Raw genomic sequence first — 24,082 nt, 5'->3', positions numbered from 1 at the left:
CCAGCGGTCCAGGTGAACCCCACACTCATGAGTGACCCAGGGCAAGTACTGTCCATCCTAGAGGACTCAGAGGTGTGGGGTTAGGGGGGTCGTGGGCCAGTTATTCTTAACACTAACCCACTAACCCTAACGCCCAAATCTCTGCTGTTAACTCCCTAACCCTAACCTCCTAATCTCTAAACCTAAACCCTAATACTCCTAACCCCTAGCCCCTATATACTCGACCTTGCCCTGTAAACTCCTAACCCTTACCCTGACCCTGACTCAGACAATCTAACCTAACCCTCTAACCCTGACCCTCTAGCCTGCATCCTTTAACTCTAATCCCTCCAAACCTCATCCTCTTTTTTTGTTGTTTTTTTGTTGCACCTGGTGTTAGTTGCAGCAGGCAGGCTCCTTAGTCGTGGCTCATGGGCTCCTTAGTTGCAGCTTGCCAACTCCTTAGTTGTGGCATGCGGGCTCCCTAGTTGTGGCATGTGAACTCTTAGTTGTGGCATGAATGTGGGATCTAGGGCCCTGACCAGGGATTGGACCCAGGCCCCCTGCACTGGAAGCACAGAGTCCTATCCACTGTGCCACCAGGGAAGCCCCTCATCCTCTTAATGTACCCTCTAATTCTGTCCCTGAGCCTCTAACCCTGACCCTGGCCCTACATTCTAACCCTGAGCCCTGAGCCTGAATTTCTATCCTTACTCCTGACCCTCTAACTCTGAACCTTACTCTACTCCCTAACCCTAACCTCTGAGCCTGACCATGCATGATCCTACACCACCCTTAACCCTAATCCAAACATAGGCCCATATCAGAACAGACTGAAAATTTGAACCCTACTCCAATCCCTTTTCCCAGTGTAATCAGAACCATAATTTTCATTTTTGTCTGAAACCTAAGCCTGTTCGATTACGCCTTTTCTAAATGAACTCTAATGTACAGTAAACTGAACAAAACCTTAGTTCTTATACCCACATAACCCTACACTATTAGTGGTTATATAGACAAACGCTTTGCCTGTAACCTAACCCTAACCTCTAATTCCTAACCCCAACTCTAACTTACATCCCAACCTCAACCCCAAACCTAACTCTAACCTCTAACCATGAACCCACCCAACACAGCCACCCCAAACCTCAGCCAATGCCTGCTCAACTCCCAAACTCTATTCCTACCCCTAAAACAACCACATCCCCCGTGAGTCCTTATCCTGGCTCCTCCAGCCACAGGCCTACCCTGATCCTCACCATGAAGCTGGGCCTAATCCACCCTTGCATCCTATCAGCCCCAGAGCAAGTTGAAGAGGTTCTCACCTTCTTCTGAGCCCCGTACCCACGGAGATGGCTCATCCGCCTGGCTCCGCACCCCTTGCATATATCACCCAGCAGCACGGTGGGGTTTTGTTTTTGATTTTTTGCTAAGTTTTATTTTAATCCAAGGACTTTGCTTCATACAAAATGTCATTGTAGAAACAACAGCAGAATCCAAAGTTTGGCTGATAAATATTACTCAGGCAAACTAGTCAATCACAGAATTTTTTTTTTAAAGCAAGTCCCAGTTGTGTTGCATGGTTGGGACTTCTCTTTTTGTTTTTGTTTTTTTTAAACACTGTTCTTAAATATAAAGTTTTGCAACAAACCCTTGATTTATATCAAATATAATTAAAAATTAACAAATGAATACATTTTATCAAAAAGTACGAAGATATACATGTCATGCACATACTTGAATATATGTATATATGTATATATTTTACATGCACACAGAACTTATTCAAACTACAGCCACTGCTTGACTGGTTCCAGATGCAGACAACTGGTTGATGCTCTTCAAATTTGGCAACTCACTATGAGATTTTGGGGGAAACGTGACAGCTGAGAAGAGACAGTACAGAAACAAAACGCAGAGTCGGGAAAACAAGACAGTATATCCCCCGCTCTCTGTAATTTTCACCAATTCCAGTGTCTAGAAGAATCCAGACAAGCCAGCATGGCTGTGTGGGTCCGGAAAAGTGGATTCTCTGCCCAACGTGGCCTGGGGAAGCAGCTGTGGTTCTGCACAGAATGAATACACTCAAAATAATGTGGGCGGGGGGACCAGAGACAAAACATCTACCGAAATACACAAGCTTCTGCTCTGCAGCAGGAGCCAGGGAGGACATGCACAGCCCGAGATTCCGATTTTAATTATATCCTACTTGAGTAAAATACTCTGTTATTTTAAAGTTTCAGAGTGTTGTGCCTTCAAGTAAGGAAATTCTATAAAATGGTTTGGTCACAATCATGCTCAAACCCTAGAACAGGTGGCGGTCTTGTGTGTTTTATTTCTAATATTAAACGTGTGTCTTTTGTTGCATAGCCCTATGGGTTAACGGCATCCACTCACAGGGACACACAGACACGCACACACACACCTCACACTCCAAGTCTCTTTAGGAGAATCATGGGGTAAAAGCCAATGGGAACACTCAAATGGTCCAGCAAAGAGATCATCTCACATTTCAAACTACGGAGGACACACCCGAATCTACTCATCTAAATGCTCCTTTTGTTCACAAAACAGAGGCTCTCCAGTGCTTTATGCACCACGTCCTAACAGTGGCCTTTTTTGAATGTGGCCCTGAAGCGGGACTTCGTTTGGCTGCCTGCTTTCCCACCTCTTGTGCCAGAAAGAGTGTGGGCTCAGACGCCCAGCTCAGCAGCTGCAGCTGAGCTGCTCCTTCCCCCGAGCTCCGGCCTCATTTCCGTTTGGTTCCCAGCTGCCCTCATCTGCTCAGACGCGGGCACTCCTCCTGCCCCCACCCCATCCAATCTCCCCCGCTTCCCACCAGCCTCTCCCCGATGAGTCTTCTGTGAAAAGAAATTTGCACAACTACAGAGATTGCGCCCTGCCTGTCAGGCACCCCGTCCCTGAGAATCGGGTGTAGAAAGACTGACCGGCCCACGCGGGCCATGCTACACATGCCCTGCAGCCTCTACTGGTTCGAGGAAAAAGGGCAAACGGCCGCTTCATTCCAACTGCGACGGACCTACTGGATGTTTTCTGCACGTTCTCCATTACATCCGCTTTCTACTCAGTTGCTGTTTGCAGCAGTTTCCACAAAGCCCACTCGCAGTCCACACAGGCCTCCCGTCCCGCCCCCGGGAGCCTGCGCGAGGGGCTAGGAGGTCAGGCACTTGGTCGAGAGCCGCGGGAGCCGGGGTGGTCTGGTCGGCCGCCTGGACTGGACACAGAGCATGTCCTCGAGCAAGCCGAGAACACACATCCTGAGAGGCTGAGGTCCTCCTATAGGTTTCATGTTTTACAGTCATGTTAACATTCCCTTCCCCGTTATTCTGGTTTTTTATTTTTATTTTCTGATCAAGTATATAGAGTCAACAAACGAGTGAAGGGTGTTGTGACTAAAAATCAAAACCAACAGCAAGAACGTTGTCCAGATTTGGTCCCTGTCAGGGCTGACTGTGTCTGGGAGAGGACAGAGCATCTGCGTGTGTTTCTAGTGCCTATTTGCCATTTTAGGTACGAAGGGCGCCACCGGACTGTTGGTGTGTGGGGGCTGACGAGACCTGCTCGGTTTACCACCGACTCTGTCCTGAGGTCTCGCCCGCCCCTCTGCACCACACGTTTGGATGAAGGGTGATCCGCACAAGATTCAGACCTCCTGCAAAACGTTCCCAGCACACAACCTCGGATGCTAGGTCCTTCACCCAGTGCCGCTCAGCACACACAGCCGCGTCCTGCGTAGGCTCTGAGCTGTGAGACCCAGGGAGGCAGCGCGGGAGGGGTAGAGGGGGAGCCACATCCCTCTACAAACCGTTCCACCCAGCGCGAGGGAGGAGACACAGGGGCGAGGCTGTCCTCCCGGGGCTGCGGCCCCCGCCTCAGCGCCCGAGCGCCCCCGGAGCCCAGCGCGGATGATAAAACTCATCACCTGGGACGCGCCCGCCGGTCGCGGTGCGGCTAGCACCAGTGGTCTTGGTCGGGGTGGTGGTAGCTGCGCCGCCCCCGGCCGCCCCCGCCAGAGCTGAGCCCCAGAGTGCAGTGGTAGCCGTTGGGCACCCGGCGGAGGGGGTGCGACTGGGAGGTCAGGGAGGACACGTAGGAAGTCCGGGACGAGCGGCCCGAGTTGGTGGCCACGGCCTCCTCGAAGGTGAGCGTGTCCTCAGGTTGGGTGCGGGCAGCAGCCTCGCTGTCCAGACGCCGCCCCAGGTACGGGTCGGAGCCGATCCGAGAGCTGGGGGCCAGGGGCTGGCTGAGGGGGTCTCTCTGGAGCAGGGCGTTGTGTTCTGAAAGGCCACGGCTAAGCCGGCCGGGGGAGAAGGCAGGGAGGCTGGTCTGAGCCCCAGCAAAGTGGACGGGCGAGGAGTTGGCCGTCTTATAGGCGATGCTGGGACGGGGGGTCAGCGGGGTCTGGGGCAGCTGCCTCCGCCCGCCGCGGCCAGGGGTGCTAGCACCAGATGTTGGCAGCAGGGGGCTCCCGTTCGCTGAAGCACTGCCCTGCAGGAAACGGGAACACAGCAAACCCCAGTCAAAGGACAGGGCGAACAGAGCACAGCACAGCGGGGAGCCATGGCGCGGGGGCGGGGGCGGGCAGCTGGGATGGACCCGGGGCGGCCCCAGGAGGGTCGGATGGCAGTCTGGGGATGGTGGTGACAGCAAGGGATAGGCACAGGGCAAGGGACCAGGAGACCACAGCCCAGCCCAGCTCAGTCAAAAGGAAAGCAAAGAAGGGACTGGACAGCGGGAGGGCCAGGGCTCCGCCCGGCAGGATGGACGGGCCCGGGAAGCAAGGAGCGCAGGCTTGGGCCTAGGAACCAGGACGGGAAGGGGCTCCCTCCCGGACCCCAGGGGGCGCGGGCGAGGTGGGGTTCTGAGGCCCACGTACCTGTCTCGGGGGTCCTGGCTCCTGCCCAGCGGTTGGCGACGCGAGGTGACTGCTGAGGGAGGGCTGGGGCTGGGGCGGCTCACGGCCCCCAAAGCGGTCGCAGGAGTAGAAGCGCTGCTTCTCGGAGGAGGCGGAGGGCTGCCTTCGCTCCTGGGACCGGCCCCGCTCCTGCCTGCGCTCCCGCCGGCAGCCTGCTGGCCCGTCCCCCGGGGGCGGCCCTGGCCCCGCGGCGCTGTTGGGTGCTGGCGGGGGGAGAGGAGAAGTCAGCACAGCCAAGCCGGCGGCGAGACAGACCCCACCCCGGCCTGGCCCCCCAGGGCCAGCAGAGGGTCCCAGGGCAGAGCTGGGGCGGGGGGGGGGGGGGCTCCTGCCTGGTCTCAGGCTCAGGGCTGGCTGTGGGGTTGTGAGGTGCAGAAAGGAAGACGGTTCCCATGTGCTCTTGAACCCCCAACTTGAGCCACCGCCCCTAGAGAGACCCCTCGCACGCACCGCCATCTATGTCTGCGGACAGGCTGGGCCCCTTCTCCAAGGACCTCGGCTTCCTGTCCCTGCGGCGATGGCAGCGGTGGTGATGGTGGGGGGCGGCCTGGCTGGCCGGAGCGCGGTCCAGGGCGGCGTTGCAGAGACGAGCCACGGGGGGGCGCTGGGGCGCCAGAGTGGAGATGGAGCGCTTCATGGGGCTGGCGTCTGGGGCCGGCTGCGGGCGGGGACACGGGTGGGCGCACGGCCTGAGAGTGGGGTCCAGGGAGGCCCAGGGCGGCGGGGAAGCCGCCATGACACGGGGGCTGGGCAGACCACAGGACACGTCCCATCGGGAGGAATGGGCCTGGGACTCTGTCCCTGAAGTTGGGGGCATCTCCCCAGACAAGGGAGGCTGTGCCCCAGGGGGCTGGGGGGGGGCGGGAGCATGGCGCCACGGAGGGCCTGGCCTGCGGTCTGGCAGGGTCCCTGGGGAGGCCCACTGCGGGGCTGGGGTTCAGGGACCACCAAGCCCCGCCCTCTCCCTGGACTGGTCTTGCCCACCCGAGACCCACCAGTTCTTCAGAAGCGCACTTTGCACAAAATGCTGTTTGTGTGCCTGTCTGTCTCTCCCAGGCCGGGCGGGGCCCAGGAGCCCTCTTGGCCTCAGCGTCCCTACAGGACAGGGAGGTGCAAGGAAGAGGGAGCCTATTGGCCTGGCTGGAAGGATCCCGGGGGTGGGGGGCAGAGCTGCCTCAGCGGCCACGGTGAGACCACTGTGCCAGCCCTCTGTCCATCCAGCACCGTGAGGCTGCTCCCCCAGGGCTGAAAGCACAACCCACGGAAATGGGCTCACCCAGAGCCACTGCTCGGGCTCAAGCATCAAGGAGGGAGAAGAGGCGCCAGCATGGCACCGAAGGGAGGTGGCCAGGCCAGGAGGGCACCAGGCGCAGTGGGCAGAGACGGGGGAGTGAGGGGTTGGAAGAGGAATGCTCAACCCAGGGGCTGAGCCCGGGAAACTGCTGCAGCCCCCTGGCCAGGGGCTTCCTGCCAGGTGGTCAAGCCAGTCCCAGAGAAAGAACGTCCAGTGTCCAGAGAGGAAGCAGGGTCACCCCCAGGGCCTCCGAGAGGACATGAGGGAAAAGGGTGGCTTGAGGAGGCCCTGTGTGTGATTTCTGGGGGAGTGAAGAGCTGGAGTGGGAGAGGCGTGTCCCAGAGACAGGGAAGGGCTGGGTCAGTGACCCGGGGCAGTGGGGACTCTTGCTGGCCTGGCCACACCTCTCGAGGCCAGCATCGTGTTCTGAGGGTTCCAAACAGGGCCGGTAGTGTCCAGGCTACAGTGCATTCGGGGAGGCCCCACCCCAGCAAAGCCCGCATGTGGGACACAAGCTCCTCCATGCCAAGTCTCCTCACCCCCAACCCCCTCCCATGACCCCAACCCTCCCAGACCACCCACCTGAGTCTCTGCTGCCAGGCGGGGCATGGAGGCCGCTCGGCCCTGGCTCTCCAGCCCGGGTTGGGGCTCCCCGTCAGGGCCTCTCAGGGCCATGCTCTGCATCTGGACATCCACAGCCTGGGGGGACAGCAGCCCTCCAGTCACACCCTCCCCCATCCCACTCTCACCTTCTCTCCCATGCCAGCCTCCCCCCATCCTGCTCTCGCCCTCACCCTCCCACTCTCACCCCCCACCCCAACTCGACCCCCCAGCCCTGGGAGCCCTCACCGGTTTTCCTGTCTGCACTACCGGGATCTCCGTGGAGTGGCCACGCTCCAGGGGTGTCGTCACCTCGCAGGGCACCTCCTGGGTCCTCTGAGTGGCCCAGGAGACCGACTCCTTGATGCCACCCTCTTGGGTATGTCTGTGGAGGAGAGAGGATTGTCCTGTGGGCCTGGAGGTCCATGGGCCACAGAACCTGGCTCCCACCCGCCAGAAACCTCCACCCCGACCCTGTTCTGGGCTAGAAGGAGCCCAGAGGAAGGAGGCCCCTTGAGTGTGGCCACTCTCCAGTGGAGGTACAGCAATGGTCGTGCCCGCTCAGTTGATGGGCAGAGAGGGGACCCTAGTCTGGGGACATCTGGCCTAGACAGGGGCTCACATGTACGGTGGGACAAGGCCACAAACGTGCACACAGGTGAGGCATCCAGCCCGCGCGGCTGCTCCGTCAGCCCTGATGGCCCACGGCTACTCACGACTCCCCTGACCCCAGCCACAGAGGCCTTCCTGCCCTGGGTCTAGGCACAAGTGTCACCTTTGGTGAGACCACTTTTGGAGGCCTTCCCCACCACACACAACCTAACCGGCCGCCCTCTCCTTGTCAGCGTCAGTCTTTCTTATCGTGTCTCCCAAGTGGCACCACAACAGCCCAGCATTTGCCTGTGTTTCTGCTCGTTCTCGTGTACAATGAGGCACCACAGACGTTCTCCGTCACCCAGGTTGAGTGGCAACAATCACACTCTGAGCTCGGAGGTGAAGCCGGATGGCCTAAGCTGGCCACGCTGATGACCAGACCCTCCATCACCGGGGTTTCTGAGAACATCCTTCATCTTCTCAAGTTGCAAGCATCTCCCCTGCATGGTGCTGTCTGGAGCTGCTCTAGCCTCAGGCGAGGCTGACCTTGAGAGGAACCACGGCCAGGAGGACGGACGCTGGGCCCAAGGTCTGGTCACCTCTGAGGTCACACCATGCCGAGGCCGGGTGGGCACTTACACCAGCCATCAGAAGGCGCAGTAAATGCCCCCACTGCCTGGCCTCGGTAGATTGGGCCCTCTCTCACGTGCAACAAAAAGGGGTGGTAACTGATTTGTGTAGAAATTATAACCATGGAAATCAGCGACGTTCGTTTTCCTGAACCGAAAGCCCGGCTCAGATCAGTCCACAAAGACACCTCCCCACCCCATCCCCTCCGACACACACGTGGACACTCAGAATCCACTGTTTAACTTTAAATGCACAAATGGGATCGTAATCAGCATGGAGAAAGGAGAGTGTGGGAACACGGGGGCTCCCAGGGGCCGGGAGGCCAGCCCTCAGGGCCTGCATGCACTCAAGAGTGCGGTTTTCGCACGGGAGCGTTACCAGTTGTGCTTAGGTTCTCCCAGTGTCCCGTGGCCTCTCCACCCCTGGACTTGTGCCGCCGCAGTGTCAACCCCTGTCCCATGAGCTCGGGCTAGGGAGGTGACTTGCTGTGCCCAATGGGGCACAAGGAGAGGCCTGAACGCCTGCACCCTAACCCTTCCCCTATGGCTGTTCTCCGGCCTCCCCACACCGATAAGCCCGGACACAGGAGGTGAGAATATGCTGTCCCGGGCCCGCCGGCCCCACAGGAGCGGGCCCGGGCCCAGAGCACTTAGGGCTGGCTTCCTGAGTACAGCAGTTTGTTACTCAGCGAAAGCCACCTGACCCCAATCAGGCTTCAAAAAGAGTGTCCAGAACAGGCACAGGACAGGAAGGAACCGGGAGCCCTAGCCATGCTTGCTGCCTGGGCGTGTGGTTCTCCAGAACGGCAAGTGGGTGTGAGGGCCACCCTCAGCCCCTGCCGGTGAGACAGAGCGCACGTTCCTGCTTTGGGCTCAACCAATGAGTTGCTTTGGCCAACGGGATGTTAGCAGATGTGGGACACCCGCTCTGACTGGGGGCGGTGGCTGAGAGGGTCCTGCCCTCCAGTGCGGCTCAGCCTGGCACCAGCTACCACCCCTCACAGTGCCACAGGGATGGCTATTCTGGATCACTTGGTTTTTGGGTCGTTACCAAGAGTTACGTGATAGGGAAAGACCTTGCCAACTTGTCTACAAAACAGACATCAATATCAAAATGGAGATCTGAGAGGGAAAGTGTCTTAAAGGAAGATGAGAACACGAACAGGCCGTTAACAAAAAGCGGTGAGAAACTGAGGTGGAAACAGATACCTTCTTAATGGTCTGCAGGCACCAAAGGCCAGCGAGGAAGCAGAGGGGAGCCCTCACCTGAGAGAGAAAGAGGTTCCCGCAGTGGGAGGCGTGGGCTGGAATAGCAGACTGTCTAAATCAGGTGACCCCGGTGCCGTCAGAGCACCTGTCTACTGTTACAGGAATTAGCCTCAGACGCACCACAGAACCGGCTCCGGCGGCAGACTGGACCAGCTGGACCCGCCGCGAAGCATCTGGGTGGAGGTGGGTGTGGCTGGGTGGAGGTGAGACCCAAGGACTCCCTGTCCTGGGGCACTGCCCACGGGAGCCCCGGGGGGACCCCTGCCCTCCTCCCGCCAAGGCCCCACGCCCTGCCCGGTGGTACTCACACTGCCCCGCCATTGCTGAGGGAGGCCGAGCTCTTCTGCCGAAGGAAAACCCGGGCTCCGCGGAGCACGGCCGGCTGCGTCTGCTCCAGCGTGGCCTTCAGAGGGTGGAACAGGGACACGGGGCCGATCTGCAGAAGGGGTGCCAGGAGGAGGGTCTCTGAGGCCGGGGACGCCCCATGGACCCCGGGCACCGAGGTGCTCGGCCACCTGTCCGGAACCCCTAGGGCAGGATGGGGATCCCTGGGTCTGCCCTTCGCCCATCAGAAGCCCATTCCCAATCTGGCCTGTAAGTGACTTCAGGACAGTCATTTCATATCTTGGAGCCTCAGTTTCCCTTCCTACACAATTTGGGGACCGGATCTGATTACAAATGGCAAAAAGATTTCATCTCATCATCAACTTGGATTGACTGGTAGAGGCTGCCAGAGTCCCAGGTTGAGCAGAATTCGGAGGAGATTTCAGGGCTGGGGTGTGGGCACCAGACACTTCGCACGCTGGGGGTGAATGTCCTGAGTGCTGGACACAGGACAACTTTATCGATGAGAGTCTACACACGGTCACCAAAGCTTTTGGCTGTGTGGTGAAGTCGTCATCTTTGAAGGATGACCTCTGGAAGGAAGTCCTCCAAACTATCCCAGCCAGAGGCATGAGTGGGACACATCATGACCCTGGGCAGTAGGTTTGAACCTCTTTGGGCCCCGCCTGTGTGCACCTCCCACTAACGGAAGCACAGGCTATATGGGGTTTCTGACTCTGTGGGCCAGAGAGGCGGCCGCAAGAACCTCTCATCTTCCTTTTTTTCCCGCTGCACTTTCTTCAGGAAGGGGCTGGGTCCCCTCTGCTGCCAAACAGTGGAAGGTGGCAGAGTCTTGGGGTTACTTCCTGGAACTCCTGGAACCTGGTACCTGGGACAGGCCTCCGGGAGCTTGGTGAATCTGGTCTCTGGTGGTTTTGTTCTGTTTGTAGAAGTCGAATATCATCAGAGCTGCGTACACTTTCCCCACTGTCATCTCATCGGCTGCAGAGCACGGCAGGCAAGGGAGGGAATACGAGAGAAACGGGACATGCGGGGTGGGCTGGGGTGAGGAGCCAGCAGTCACCACGAGGACTCCTGGACCCGCAGGCGGGACCGTGGGGCTTGGCCCACCTGGAGCTGCACTGACTCTTCCCCAGGCCCCGCTGGGCTCCACCCAACACAGCACAGCTCAGCTTAACCCCAGACACCTCATCCTTCCGCCAGCTCCAACTGTAGGCGTCTCCCTAACTTTTCTCTGGATTTTCTGAAGGGAATCCCCCACACCAGGAGTGTGGGTGGCTCTGCCCAATGGAATATGGCCCAGACATCTCCTCCCACAGCCCCTGGCACCCACCTTGGAAACGAGTGCTCTGGGCTACCAAGGACGTGAGCCCTCCTCTCCAAGGTGACTCAATTGCCCTCACCCAGGACCCCCTGGCTCTGCCTCTGGGTGCGACAGAAGAGGGGTGGGCAGGGGGCGTTTCTCACCCTACTTACGTTTATGGGGTGGCACCAGTAAATCCAGGGTCTTCTGGGGCAGATTGGCCCACACAGAGGAAATCTCCTTCCTCAACTCTGCGTCACACTGATGCTGCTTTGTGCCAGCTGGGGCAGGATAAGGGTGGGAAGGGAGGAGAGATGTTAGGAGCCATCCCACAGCCCCCTTGGGGGAACAGGCAGAGCTGGGGTGGGCGGGGAGAGACCCCATGCTGGAGGAAAGGTGCAGGGGGGAGAAACACTGCCTTGGAGGCTGGTCACACAGCTCCCCGCCAGAACCTGTCTAAAGAGGTGTGGGAGCTGACCCGCCCAGTGGCGAGGGTGCAAGGCCATGTAGGCGTGGGTGGCGATGGGATTGGGAAGGGACACGGCAGTGTTCCAGCCATTCACCAATCATTCCATAAAAGTTACTGAGCGCCCACCGAACACTAGGTGTTGTTCTAGGTGATGGAACAAATCCAAAGGAAGCTGCCCTTGTGGAGGTACATGATTTTAATCTACGATAAAGTAGCAGTAAGTTAAAAATCCAGTCTGTTGGATACAGGAAAAACCAAGAGGGGAGGGACAGGAACTATCAGGAGGGCTGCAGTTTGGACAGAACGGTCAGGAAAGGGCTCACGGGACCCTGAAGGGGGCCAGGGAGCCAGGAGGGCGAGGCTGGAGCAGAGGGAGAGGACGTGCATGTGGGGGCCGCTGAGACAGGAAGCAGCAGAGGGTCCAAGCAGAGGAATAAAGTACTCTGATCCATCTTTTTTTAAACATCGTGTTTATTAAAGTGTGATTTACGTACATAAACATTCACCCTGTTAGTTCTCCCACTCTGTGAACTTTGGTAAATGCATATGACCGTGGATCCACCCTCACAATCCAGGCAGGAGCTCGGCACCCCTGCCCAGCTCCCTCTGTACCCTTTGTGGCCCACCCCTTCGCCCTCTCCCAGGGCCCTGGCATCAGCGATGTGTTTTCTGTCTCAACTGTTTCATCTTCTCAGAATGTCACACAAATGGCTTCACACGACATGCTGTCGAGTCTGACTTTTCACCCAGCACGATGCATCTGAGCCCCACCCACGCCAAGCACATCGGTAGCCTGTTTCTCTGTTGCTGAGTGAGAACCGTCTCATCGCACAGACACACCACAGTTTGATTATCCGTCACCATTTGGCTGATGGTTGAAGTTGTTTACAGTTTGGCGCGATTATGAATAAAGCCACAAACTTTAGCGTATAGGTTTTTGTGTGCGTGTATAGTTTCATGTCATCTCCCTTAGGAGTGGGATGCCTGGGCCACACGATCAAGAACGGTGAAGCTGTTTTCCAGAGCGGCGGCACCACTGTATCCACACTAGGAACACGAGAACTCGAGTTTTCTGCGTTCTCATCAGTACTTACCGTTGTCATTCTTTAAACGGCTGAAACACTTTATTCTTTTTGCAAAATTGTTTTTGCTCCTCAAGTTTGTGTGCTTTTCTACGTATATTTTAGAATCAGTTTATAAATTCCAACCCAGAACGCCTGTTGGGGTTTTGCCTGGCATAACACTGAGCCTATCGATCCACATGAGAACTGACAAGACCGCGTCTCCCAATGAACACGATGCCGTGCTTGGCTTATTTATTAAAGAAGAGTCCTTTGGTCAATATTCTGAAATTTGCAGCATACACTCTAGCATATATATTTTTAGAGTTAGCCAGTTATTTGATGTTTTTGGTGCAATTTTAACGGAACTTTTTCAATTTCAGCTGTTAATTGCTAATCTATAGAAATACATTTGCTTTTCATATACTGACCTTGCTATACTCAGGTATTAGTTTTAGTAACTTCTTCTCACAGCTTTAAACAACAGAAATATATTGTCTCAGTTCTGGAGGCCAGAAGCTCAAAATCAAGGTATCGACAAGGCTGTGATCCCTTGAAAGGCTCTAATGAAGAACGCTTCTTGTCTCTTCCTAGCTTCTGGTGGTTCCCAGCAATCCTTCATATTCCTAGGCTTGTAGACGCTTTGGTTTTATTAACTTTTTATTTGATTCTTTAAGATTCTCTGTATAGATAATCATGTCAGTCATGAATAGAGACAATTTTATTTATTTCTTTCCGATTGGTACACCTCTTATTTCTTTTTCTTGACTTGTTACAATGGCTAGAGCCTCAAGTATGATATTGAACAAAAATGGTGACAGGAGACATCCTTGCCTTGTTACTGATCTTAGGGGGAAAGGAGCCAGGCTTTCTCTGTTAAGCATGTCATTAGCTGTAGGTTTATCATAGATATCCTTGATCAGATTGAGGAAGTTTGCTTTAATTTCTAGTTTATGTAGAATTTATGTATCATAAATGGATGCTGAATTTTGTCAAAGCCTTTTCTGCGTCTATTGAGATAATCATATAGTTTTTCCTCCTTGATATATTAAGTTATATTGATTGATTTTTAAACTTGAACCCACCTTGCATTTTTCATTCCTGGGATAAACCCTACTTTAATCAACATGTTCAGTTTGCTAAAGTTGTGCTGAAAATTTTATTGTTCATATTCATGAGGAATGTTGGTCTGTAATTTTTTTGCTTGTAATGTCTCTGTCTAGTTTTGGTATCAGAGTAATGCTGGCCTCGTAAAATAAATTGGGAAATACCTTCTCTTTTTCTACTGTCTAGAGGACTTTGTATAGAATTATTTCCTCCTTAAACGTCTGGTTGACTTCATCAATGAAACAAATTGGGCCCATGATTTTCTTTGTTGGAAGATTTTTAACTATGAATTTAATTTATTTAATATATACAGTATTACTAAGGTTATCTATTTCCTTTTATTTTTCCAGGTTATCTATTTTTGAATGAGCCTCATAGTTTGTGTCAAGGAATTTTTCCATTTAAGTTACTGAAGTTATTGACATAAAGTTGTTTACAAAATTTCCCTGTTATCCATTTAATGTCAGCAGGATCTACAGTGATATTCCCTCTTTCGTTCCTTATATTGGTTATTTTTATCTATTTTTCGTGATCAGGCTAGCTAGAGATTTGATAATTTTACTGGTTTGATTTTTAACATGATCATTCTGGCTGTTGTGTTGAAGGTAGACTGAAAGAGGCAAGGGCAGAAGCAGACCAGTTAGAAGGTTACTGCAACAACCCAGTCAAGAAGAACAAGAGTGACTTGGACCAGGAGGTGGCAGTAGGAAAGGCTGGACAAGCGATCATATTCTGAGTGTATTTTGAAGGTGGAGTCAGAAGATACTATAAGGGTTCAGATATGGATCAGAAGTAGGGTAAGAAAAGAAAGTAGGACATAAAAATGACTGCAAAAGTCTTGGCTTGAGCAACTCTAACAGCAGTGTCCACTGATGGAGACAGGGAGGAATCTGGGGAGTATCTGGAACTCAAGGGTCAGCACGTGAACTCTGGATGCTCACTGGGCCTCCAAGTACAGACGGTGAAAAATTTGTGGGGTATATAAGCCTGGGGTGTAGGAGCAGACGTGGACTGAAAATACAAAATTGGAATTCACAACATTGGAAGCCATGGGAAAAGGTGAGAATGTATGCCTGAGGCACACAGTGACCTTCAGAGGTTGGGAGAAGACAGAAAAAGAGACACAAAGGGGTTTCACACAGAAGGGAGTCACAACTGCGGAAAGGCTGTGGACAGGTCCGTGAGGCAAGGGCTGAGAAGGGGAGGTCCCTGCGGAGCTTGACAAGAGCAGTTCCTACAAAGCTTTGCACTGTGAAAGATGGACTGCAGACTACGAAAGGAGAAATCAGAGACAATGCAGACCTGTGTCTCCTGTTGCTAAGAAGGAGAGAAGAAAAAGAGAGAAGTCGATGGAGGCGGAAGAGAAAAACTTTTTAAAAATAGGAAAAATAACAGCACATTTACATATTGATAGAAATAATCCAGCAGAGAGAGAAAGTTGACCGGGCAAGAAATAGAATACAGAATTTCTGTCATGACATCCTTGGGTAAATGATGAAAACAGGGCAGAGTGTGCGAGCGGGAGGACTGGCCTCTGCTCATGTGCTACACAAGAGAGAGCGGAGCTCAAGGGCACAGACGCAGGGAGGAAGGCCATGTGGGGGGGAGGGCCCTCTGGTGACTCATGTTCTCTGCGAAGGGGAAGCTGTCATCACATGCGGTGGGGAGGGGAGGTTCATTTCCTCCTTGGTGTGGCTCAGGCTGTGTCGTTCCACCAGTAACTCCGGAGAGGGCCTGATGGGGGAACTGGGCTCACTATGGGGAAGGGGCAGACTACTCACCCCATGAGGGGTACTGGCTCATGTGACGCTGGCTCCAACACTGCAGAACTCTGGGAAATCTGGAGCCATTCCATTTCACTCCACCTCAGCTTCCTCATGTGAAAATGGGATCACCGCAGCACTAACGTGCAGGATGGTTTCGGGGGACAAGGTCGGTCTGACAGAGGTACCAGGGGCAGTCGTTCTCCATCCAGTCCAGACAGGCCCCTCCTCCCGCCCCTGCACAGCTGCCTGGGACGGCTCCCGGGGGCGCTCACGCAGCCCTGGCTTTGTGCCTCCCTCAAGGCTGGCTTGCTCACCTGGAGCCAGCTTGATCTCCAGTGCGGTCCGGATGAGCGCCATCAGCGTGGACGTGAAGTGGACGGTCATGTCCTCGTTGGAGATGGGCATGTTCATACGAACGAGGCGCTGGGGACAAGGGGGCAGGTCAGGGCCAGGCCTCCCAGGGTGCCCCCGCCACAGGGCTACACAGTGCTCGAGGGCCCTGGAGGCTGGGCTTGGCCTCCCAGAGGTGGTCCCTGCAGGTGCCCAGGACCAAGAGAGGTTGGATGCATGGGAGTTTTGCCAGCATTCACACTACCCCTGGACCCCCACCCTCATCTGAGCTGAGGGTTCCCTTGGCTGCAGAAAAGTAGAAGTCCAGGTACATCTTGTACAACGGGGCCAGGCCATAAGTCTGGATCCCTCTGAAAGAACAGGCATGTCTCAGCCAGAGGGGCCCTTGCCCACTGCCCATGACAGCACAAGTGTGTGGCCTAGGCTGAAGAGGGGTCTGGGCTGGCTGCAGGACCCCTGAGGCAGCCCACAGACAGGAGCACTGGACGACGGGTGGGGCAGCCAAGACCACAGGCTCAGAGGTCAGCTCCCAGTGAGGAGACCCGCAGCCCCGGGAAGGCCTCTGCGTCTCACCACCCAGCTACAGGGCCAGGAACAGATGCTTGATGCCACCAGCCCAAGGCAGCAAGGGAAGCCTCAGAGAGCAGCTCCTTCCAGGGGGAAGGACCCAAACAGATGTGACTGAACAGGGCCTCAGGCTCAGCCAGCTGCCTGGGGACCCAGGGCCATCCCACAGGAACACAAGTGCTCGGACCAGACTGGGAGCCCTGCAAGCTTGCTCCCTGTTTCCCCATCAGGTGAACAGCCCCCTTTCCTCTCTTCCATTTTCCAGGACAGAACAGCTGGAGACAGGTGTCCCTGAGGCTCTGAGAACTTATGCGATCTCCAGGAGGAAAAGGGTCTCAGGTGTGTCTGGAACGTCCTGAGCACTGGGGGGCCACCTCGCCTGCCAAGTAGAGCCCTCAGGGCACCGTGAGCCCCCTGTCCTCTCCCATCCAGGATGGGAGCTAGAGGTGGGGGCACAGGGCCCCTCCCTGGGGTCTGCCTGCCCTCTGCCAAGCCTGAACCCTGTGACAGGGCAGCCTCTCTGTCCCTTCTCTGGTTAGGGCCACTCTGCCCCCAGGCCTGCCCCCAGCATCCTGGCACCAAATCCAGTCTTCAGCCTGATGGAGGGCAGGTGGCTAGAGACACGAGCCCAGACTCCGTCCCCTAATGCTGGCAAAGCCCCACTTGGCACCTCCAATCATGGTCCTAGGACCTTGCTGGTCACCTGTGTGACACACACGGCTTCCCAGAGCACGGTGTCCCTGGAGACCAGCACCGATGGCAGTGGGAGAGGCAGAGGGGTTCCACGCGAGGGGAGAGTCAGGGAGTCAGGGGCCAGCGGGAAGGAGGGGCAAGCAGGTGTTTTCCAAGAGAGGAGAGCTCTGTCCGGGACACCTTTACCAGAGCCCCTTCTGCCTGCCCAGGCCCGGGAGAGCCAGGAATCTCAGGGAGCAGCAAAGGGGCGAGACCAGGGCAAACAGACAGGAGTCTCTGCCTGGGCCTAGACCCTCTTGGACATGGCGCTCTGTGCATCTCCTGGACCCTCCCCAACTCACCAAGCCCATCCACTTCCACCCACCACGAGGCCTCACCTGGTCTCTTCACTGCCAGAACCTTGGAGTTGGCCAGCACACCTGGGGAGGAACTCCAAAGGCTACCCCGTCACGGCCCTGGCTGCCCACCCTGGCCCCAGGTGTCAGTGTGGACACAGCTCTCCTTCTTGGGGACAAAGCTACAGCCTTTCATGCACGGCCTCCAGGCAGGCTCCACTCACATGCCGGGCAGGGGAGGACCAAGGAAGACACTAGAGGCGTCTGCATATGGCCTGGAGGAGCCACTTAGCTCCCAGAGGCTGTGCTGAGCCAGGGGAGAGATGCAAGCCCAGAATCGGAGCACAGAGACAGACAGCGTGGACAGAATCAGAAAGATGAAAGCTCTGGTGGGAAGCCTGCTCAGAGAGGGAGACAGCAGTCAGGCCCCAGACACATGCTGGCATGAGTCTCGGGAGTACTGAGGGCTCCTGAGAGGGCGGAGTGCTGGAGGGATGGGAGGTGCTTACTCACCAAGGGGGTGACGGAGGATGCAGGGGCAGGTGGGAGCAGGCTTGGGGATGGGGCCATGTGGTCTGCTCGCCCACCCGGGAGGGAGGCCTGGCGGTGTCCTCAGTTTACCCCCCTCCTTGCAGCTCAGCCTGCTGGGCCCTCAGCAGCAGGGTGGGAGGGACATGGGACCACCCAGGCCCCAGAGGCTGTTCTCACCCCGCAGGGCCCTCTGGAGCCCCAGGAATGAAGGCAGGATGCCTCTCTCCAGCACCCTTCCTTCTTAAGGCTCCGTGAACCCACGAAGCCCTAGAGACAACACTCCCTCCCCAGCCCGGGAAGTTCTGCACATGCGGGGCTGGGGGCAGGCTCCTCAGGTGCACCCTGCAGAGACCTTGCAGGCCGCTGCTCCCCCAGGGTCAGACCCTCAGGGCTAGACAACTCCACCCACATCAGGGGCTTAGGGGACGGAGGAGCAGAGTGTGGTCCTGAGCTCAGAACAAAAACAGGCTCTGTCAAAAAAGCTGGTCTGTCCCCTCCTTTCTAGGGAAGAGAAGGGAAGGAGAAGAGGCAGCTGGTGGGCTCCAGCTCCATGTTCCCGAGCCTCCCCGGGGGCTCTCAGAGGGGCAGCCCTGGGGGACAAGGGGCCAGTGCAGGGACACCTCGTGGTGTCTGCTTCCCTCTGTTTGGGAAGGAAGCAGAGATGTTCGGGGCAGAGAAGAGAAAGAAACAGTGAGACAGCACAGCAGCAGACAAACAGACGGACAAGCCCCAGAAGAGACACGGGAGCCCGGCCGCAGCACAGACAGCCTGCGGGTTGTGGGCGTGGGGTCTACCTTGTATGCAACTCGAGCAGGGCATTTCTTCCCCAGCCCCAGGGGCGGGGACATGTGTTTCAGCATCTCAAACATATCATTGTAACTGATGCGGCCACTGGAGGCCCGGCCCACAGGACAGAGGCAGAGTGGGGTCCACGGTGGGGGGCGCAGCAGGAGGGAAGGGGGAGGAAGCAGACAAGAAAACAGAGCCAGTTAACCAGCGTCGGATTAAACGACAAAACAGGTCAAATGAGGGATTTCTCTGCTGGGCTCGATCCCCTCCTTGCCCCCAGCCTCACCTCCGCACTCTGGTCCCACGCAGGGAGCGGGCGGGGGGCATCTGAGCTAATGAACATGGAGGGAATGACAGGCTGCATCGGGGCGGCTTTGGGTTGTCAACTCTGATTTTACACTTTCAGAAGCCACGGGTAATGCCAAATTGGAAAAGAGCTGTTTCACCATGCCAGGGCAGCTGGTAGAGTTAAGTGACCAGCAGGGCCGGCTGGAGATCCACAGCAGAAACATCAGCGTGTCTGATGAGCAAATTCACGCTCAATTTGCTTCCAAGTTAGCCGAGAGGCTTAAGAAGTGGAGAAAAGTCTAAAGCAGGCCAGAAAACTAGAGCGAGAGCCACGCTGTTCTGCAGGGAGCCCCGAGGCTCCAGAGACGAAGTCCACGGGGCCAAGGCCAGCTCCAGGCCCAGAGACACCCGAGGCCGGCCCGGGGCAGGGCTGCTGCTGGGTCACGGCTGGGTGGGAAATGAGAGACTGCAGAGGGGGCGGGGGGGTCAGCCGGGGTGAGATGTGGCTTGGTGCCCCTCTTGTACCCTCCTGACAGCACGCCAGGAAGGGCTGGGACCAACATAAGGGATAAGGCTCCAGACTCAGGGAGGTGTCCAGGGGTTGTTGACTGTGTCTCCTCCGAGGCAGACGGGCCACCAGTCCTGAAGCCTCACCTCCACCCCTGGGATGGCTGCCTACGGGACCTGCTTGGGCTCCCAGAGACACAGGCAGGTTCAGGCCACCAAAGAGAGAAGGCGGACAGCCCTCTCCTGGCAGGTGGATCCACCCCAGGGTCTGGCCCTCCTCCCAGGGCTCCTGGGCTCAGCTGAGTGGCTCCATCCAGAGGTGAAGCAGGACCTGTCTTTGGGCCCCCACTGCCTCCGCCCTCTCCTCCCCCCAGGAACCAGAAAGCCCTGGGTTGTTGGACTCTCCTGACCAGAGGGGCAGCTGCTCCTGGTCTACCTGCACCCACACCCCCCTCCTCGGGGGCCCTTGGCCTCTGGACTGTCTGACCTTCAGTCCACCTTCAAGAGCCCGGAGGCAAATCCGGGTGAGACGCCTGCTTCCTTGGCACAGGTGGGACCCGGTCCCCATCCTCACGGCCCGGCCAGAAAGCTCTGTGCACACCGTCTCATGAGGCTGCCTGTCCCCAGCCAGCTGGAGGGGTCGGGAGTCAGATGGGGAACCGAAGTGTCCAGGAGGTTGGAGTGCGGGCAGGACAGGGCAGGAGGGGCGAGAGGTGAGGTGTCATCATTCCCAAACCAGGCAGGGAGTGTGTGCTGTGTTTGCATTTCGGGCAGGGAAGAGTACGTCAGTTGGAGGCTCTGAAGTAACACACCTGGCTGGCCAACCTACGAGGGCAGTTCTTCCCTAAGCCAACGGGTGGCGCAAGACAACGCAACGAACTGTACATATCCTTATAATGAATCCGGCAACTGGAAAGGAAACGTCACAGGCCATGGCAACCGAGGCACGAGGAGCCCGTCCCGCCCGCCCAGCCTTGCGCAGTCCAGAGGTGGAGCCGAGGCAGGCTGGACAGGCGGCTCCCGGCTGGGGCCTGGGCCGGAGAGCCCCAGGAGGCGCGGCGGCCCGCAGACAGTTTCCAGAGCCCACTGCAGCCGGGAGACGTTCCCTACAGAACAGCCTCGGGCCCTGTGTGTCTGCCCTGCACACAGCACAACCGTTGGTCCCTCGACCCCTGGGCCTCGTTCACGGCTGTCTGGCCGCCCCTCCCCTCACTCCCTGAGTGCCTGAGCCCCCAGGGCCCCCTTGGCCGAGCCTTCTCTGCACACCTGGCTCTCCTGACTATCCCTGCCTCTCTGAGCACACCGTGTCCTTCCCTGGGGTCTGCGGGTCTGGCTAAGGGTCCCTCTTGTCCCCGGGTGGGCACCCCAGCCCACGCTGACGCTTGCCTTTCCTGCAAGATGGCCCCCTCAGTCTCACCAACTCCAAACTGTGTTGCACTTCCTTCTGGGAAAGAGGGAGTGAAGAGGAAGCCCCATTCCGGCCTCACGCAAGGTGCTTGCTAACCTTGTGGACCCAAGGGACCAGCACAAAGAGGCTGGAAGCCTGGCGGAAGCACAGCCCCTACCGTCACCCCTGTTCCTCGGCCCATCTTCTCTCTTCTGCCATTAAACCCCTCAGCCGCCACCAGAGGAAAAGTGGGGGCCTGATCCTGTAAGGCTGGTTCCAAAGCTGTTCTCTCTGTCTATAAAACGAAGTCAAAGCTAGCTGTTTGGCCACCCTTGCAGCCCCTCTGCGATGTGCCCTCCCCGCGAGCCAGGCACCCAGCCCCTTCCCGTGCTCCCGCCCCCACCCTCCTCTAGAGCGAGCTCCGTCCACCCCACTCCTTCAGTTCAGCTCAGCTGCCACCTCCGCTGACCCACCAGCCAGAGGTAAGCTCTCCCTCCGCAGACACGCCTGGCCTGCAGCTCCTCTGCCCCACGCCCGGCTGGGCCGAGCAGAGCTGAGAGCACACACCTGCTCCCCTGTGGGCCCCAGGCCCCAGCACATGGCACAGACTCAGGGACGTTTACTGGACAGATGGGTGACCACGAGGGTGAGCAGACAGACCGCTCACGGTAGCGGGTAGTGACCCTCCTGCTGAGTCTCCACACTTCACCACGAAGCGCTGAGGCAACAGCAAAAGGGAGGGTGGGGGAAGGCGGCGCCAGAAAGCAACAACTCCACGCCTTCCTCATCCCCCCACAGCATGCATGTGTACACACACATGTGCACGTACACGCCCAAGCACACCTGCATTCACACACACGTACACACACGCGCGCAAAGATGCGCTGCAGTCACGTGCTCACAATCACACGTGCTGCTGCACATGCAAAAACACGTGCACACACACGTGTGCCCGCCTGCACGTAAACGCACTCACATGCACTCGGGTGCACACAGACCTGTGCGCAGACAGCACACACGTGCACGTGCTGTGCACACTCACGTAACACACACACACACACAGAAGCTCAGGAAACTTCATAAAGTTTGTTCTTGCTTCAGCCTCCCCAAGAATGAGGAGACGGCAGATGGTCCCTGGGAAATAAAGATGGCCACGGCCCTGCAGCTGTCACAGAGGCTAGTTGAAGGCTCAAGCACGCTCTGCCCTGCCCAGTCGTGGGGTACAGACCCAGCCTGCTCAGCTGCCCCAGCATCTCGTGGGAGAAGCAAGTCTGAGTGTCAGTTGCAGGTCGTGCCTGTGCTACTTCCGGACTGGGGGTCTTGTGTTATCTTGCTCTGGGCTGACGCTTACATTTTGCTATCTACTCTTCCGTAAGCACTTCACCGTATTCCTGAATGCCTATGCCTTCCAGAGGCCCCAGTTCTAGAACCCTGGATTTGGGAAACAGTCAGCCGTCTCTGCACAATCACAAAGCTGCCGTCTGACCCACGTCCACTTCTTGTGTGTCCTAATTCTGCTCCACCTGGGGCTGACTGGGGAGGTGCTGGCTCTACAGTCCATAAAGATCTGGGAGACATGATCCTCCTCTCGCAGGCCTGCACTGACTTGCCTTTGCCTGTTAGTCCAAGGCATGCTCTATACAACATCTGTGTTTTTCTCCTCTAGAAAAATATATGCCCAGAAGCAGCAGCATCTCTTCAGACCACAGTCAGGATGACCCTCCAGGAATGAGCCTCAATCCTGCCTCACTGGACTCTCTCCCGCCCTCTGCCTGACAAGGACCAGGCCTTGGGTGTGGTCAGTCTCCCCTCCGGTATGACTGGGCCTTCCTGACCAGAGAACCCAGGAATACCCCTGAGCCTGTGGACTCAAGCATGTGCTGTGGGCAAATGTGCTGATGCATCAAAAAAATGATGGGACTCTCCAAGACCATGAAAAATCACATACAACACGAACCATAAATAACAGCCAGGCTTGTTCTACACTGTGTGAAAACTGTCAATTTTTCACTACACTGGAACACACTCAGAGATGCTCTGGGCCTGCAAGAGCCCCAGGGCCCTGGTGCTGCCCAGACCGGAAAGGGCCTCACATAACGCCTTCTGGATCTTCACTGTGATGGGATGGGGGATCCAGGGAGACTGCATGAGAAGTGGGTACGGGAGCCCAGCCAAGCTCCCAGGATTTTGGGGCCTGGAAAGCTCTAGAGTATTCCCCTTGCTGAACGTGGATTCAGAGTCCCAGGTGCTCTGTGGGTAGCAGGATCCTCCCAGGAGGACGCTGACCCTCTCCTCCAGGCCTCTGCCACACAAAGGGTGACCAAACACAGAGCTGCGCCACAGGGACGCGGGCAGGCCAGGGAGCCTGAGGGAGAGGAGGCGGGAAGCGGCGGCACCCCAGTTCTAGGGTCTTCTCGTCCCCCTGGAGCCCCCGCCCTGGGGCACAGCTCACTCCCGGGCTCACTGTGAGTGGCGCGCTGAGCAGGCCTGAGCCTTGCCGACGGCCGGATCTCTCGGGCCCTCTGCGTCCTGTGTTCTGCTGCAGAGAGTACACCCTTAGTAACTCCTCAAGCCACGGATCGAGAGGGTGAGTGAAGGAGCGAGCAGGGAATGAGTGAGCGATGAAGGAACAGACAAATCCGCAGATGGTGGATCCGTGCTGCCGTGCTGACCCCGAGGACGAAATGTCACAGGCGTGCAAGCCTCTCCCACGAAACAGTCTCCACCGCCTCCTGACCCCAAGCCACTCCCTTCAGGACACCCCTGCTCCGTCTGGAAGCGAATCGCCCCTCACTTACGCAACAGCAGCGCAGCAACCCTTTTTTACCAAGACCAAAGGGCCTCAATCACACTAGACCCTTTCTGGCAGCTCATCTGATTTCAAGAAAACTTTACCGAGAACCCTCTATTCGCGGCCTGGGCTGGTGACACAGAGGTGCACTTGGCTCCTGACGTCAAGGAGATGGCAGGGAGGGAGAGCCCCGAGTCCACAGAGGAGAATGTCCTGAGGCCCCACATTATTTCTGCCCACAGAGGTCTCAGAGCTTCACAAGAACGGTGAGGCCCTGAGAGAAGGTCCTTCTCTGTTTCCACACGCTCTCCACGACCCCAGATGTGAGAAGACGGTGAGCTCCCGTTCAATAGGAACCCTGAGTCTCACAACCCCCTGAAAACCTTCCATGACCCCCAGGTAACCGCCGAAGGGCTGGACGGAGGGTCTGAGAAGAGGATTTCTCAGCCCAGGGAGCTGTATACAAGAACACCGAGAGTGGGAATGAGCGC

The 24,082-nt window shown here is 56.9% G+C and overlaps 1 protein-coding gene across 3 annotated transcripts in view; it reads right to left on the bottom strand.

Moving 5' to 3' along the window:
• Positions 1–3,951: 3,951 nt before the first annotated feature.
• CACNA1B (calcium voltage-gated channel subunit alpha1 B) overlaps positions 3,952–24,082 on the bottom strand; it is a 195,004-nt gene continuing 174,873 nt past the window's right edge. For 2 of the 3 annotated variants that reach the window (XM_065879258.1, XM_065879257.1), the window contains 10 exons: positions 18,624–18,720; positions 15,667–15,775; positions 11,123–11,230; positions 10,515–10,627; positions 9,610–9,737; positions 7,059–7,194; positions 6,792–6,908; positions 5,366–5,573; positions 4,877–5,118; positions 3,952–4,488 (listed from right to left, as the gene is read on the bottom strand). In XM_065879258.1, coding sequence (XP_065735330.1) covers positions 3,952–4,488; positions 4,877–5,118; positions 5,366–5,573; positions 6,792–6,908; positions 7,059–7,194; positions 9,610–9,737; positions 10,515–10,627; positions 11,123–11,230; positions 15,667–15,775; positions 18,624–18,720 — 1,795 coding nt within the window. Of the gene's footprint in view, positions 4,489–4,872; positions 5,119–5,365; positions 5,574–6,791; positions 6,909–7,058; positions 7,195–9,609; positions 9,738–10,514; positions 10,628–11,122; positions 11,231–15,666; positions 15,776–18,623; positions 18,721–24,082 lie in introns of all 3 variants that reach the window. The other variant, XM_065879259.1, reaches the window with a different exon arrangement.

Source organism: Phocoena phocoena, chromosome 6, assembly GCF_963924675.1.
Source record: "Phocoena phocoena chromosome 6, mPhoPho1.1, whole genome shotgun sequence".
Classification (NCBI taxonomy): Eukaryota; Metazoa; Chordata; class Mammalia; order Artiodactyla; family Phocoenidae; genus Phocoena; species Phocoena phocoena.
The sequence above is the reverse complement of the archived record's forward strand: the minus strand, read 5'-3'. Positions and strand labels throughout refer to the sequence as shown.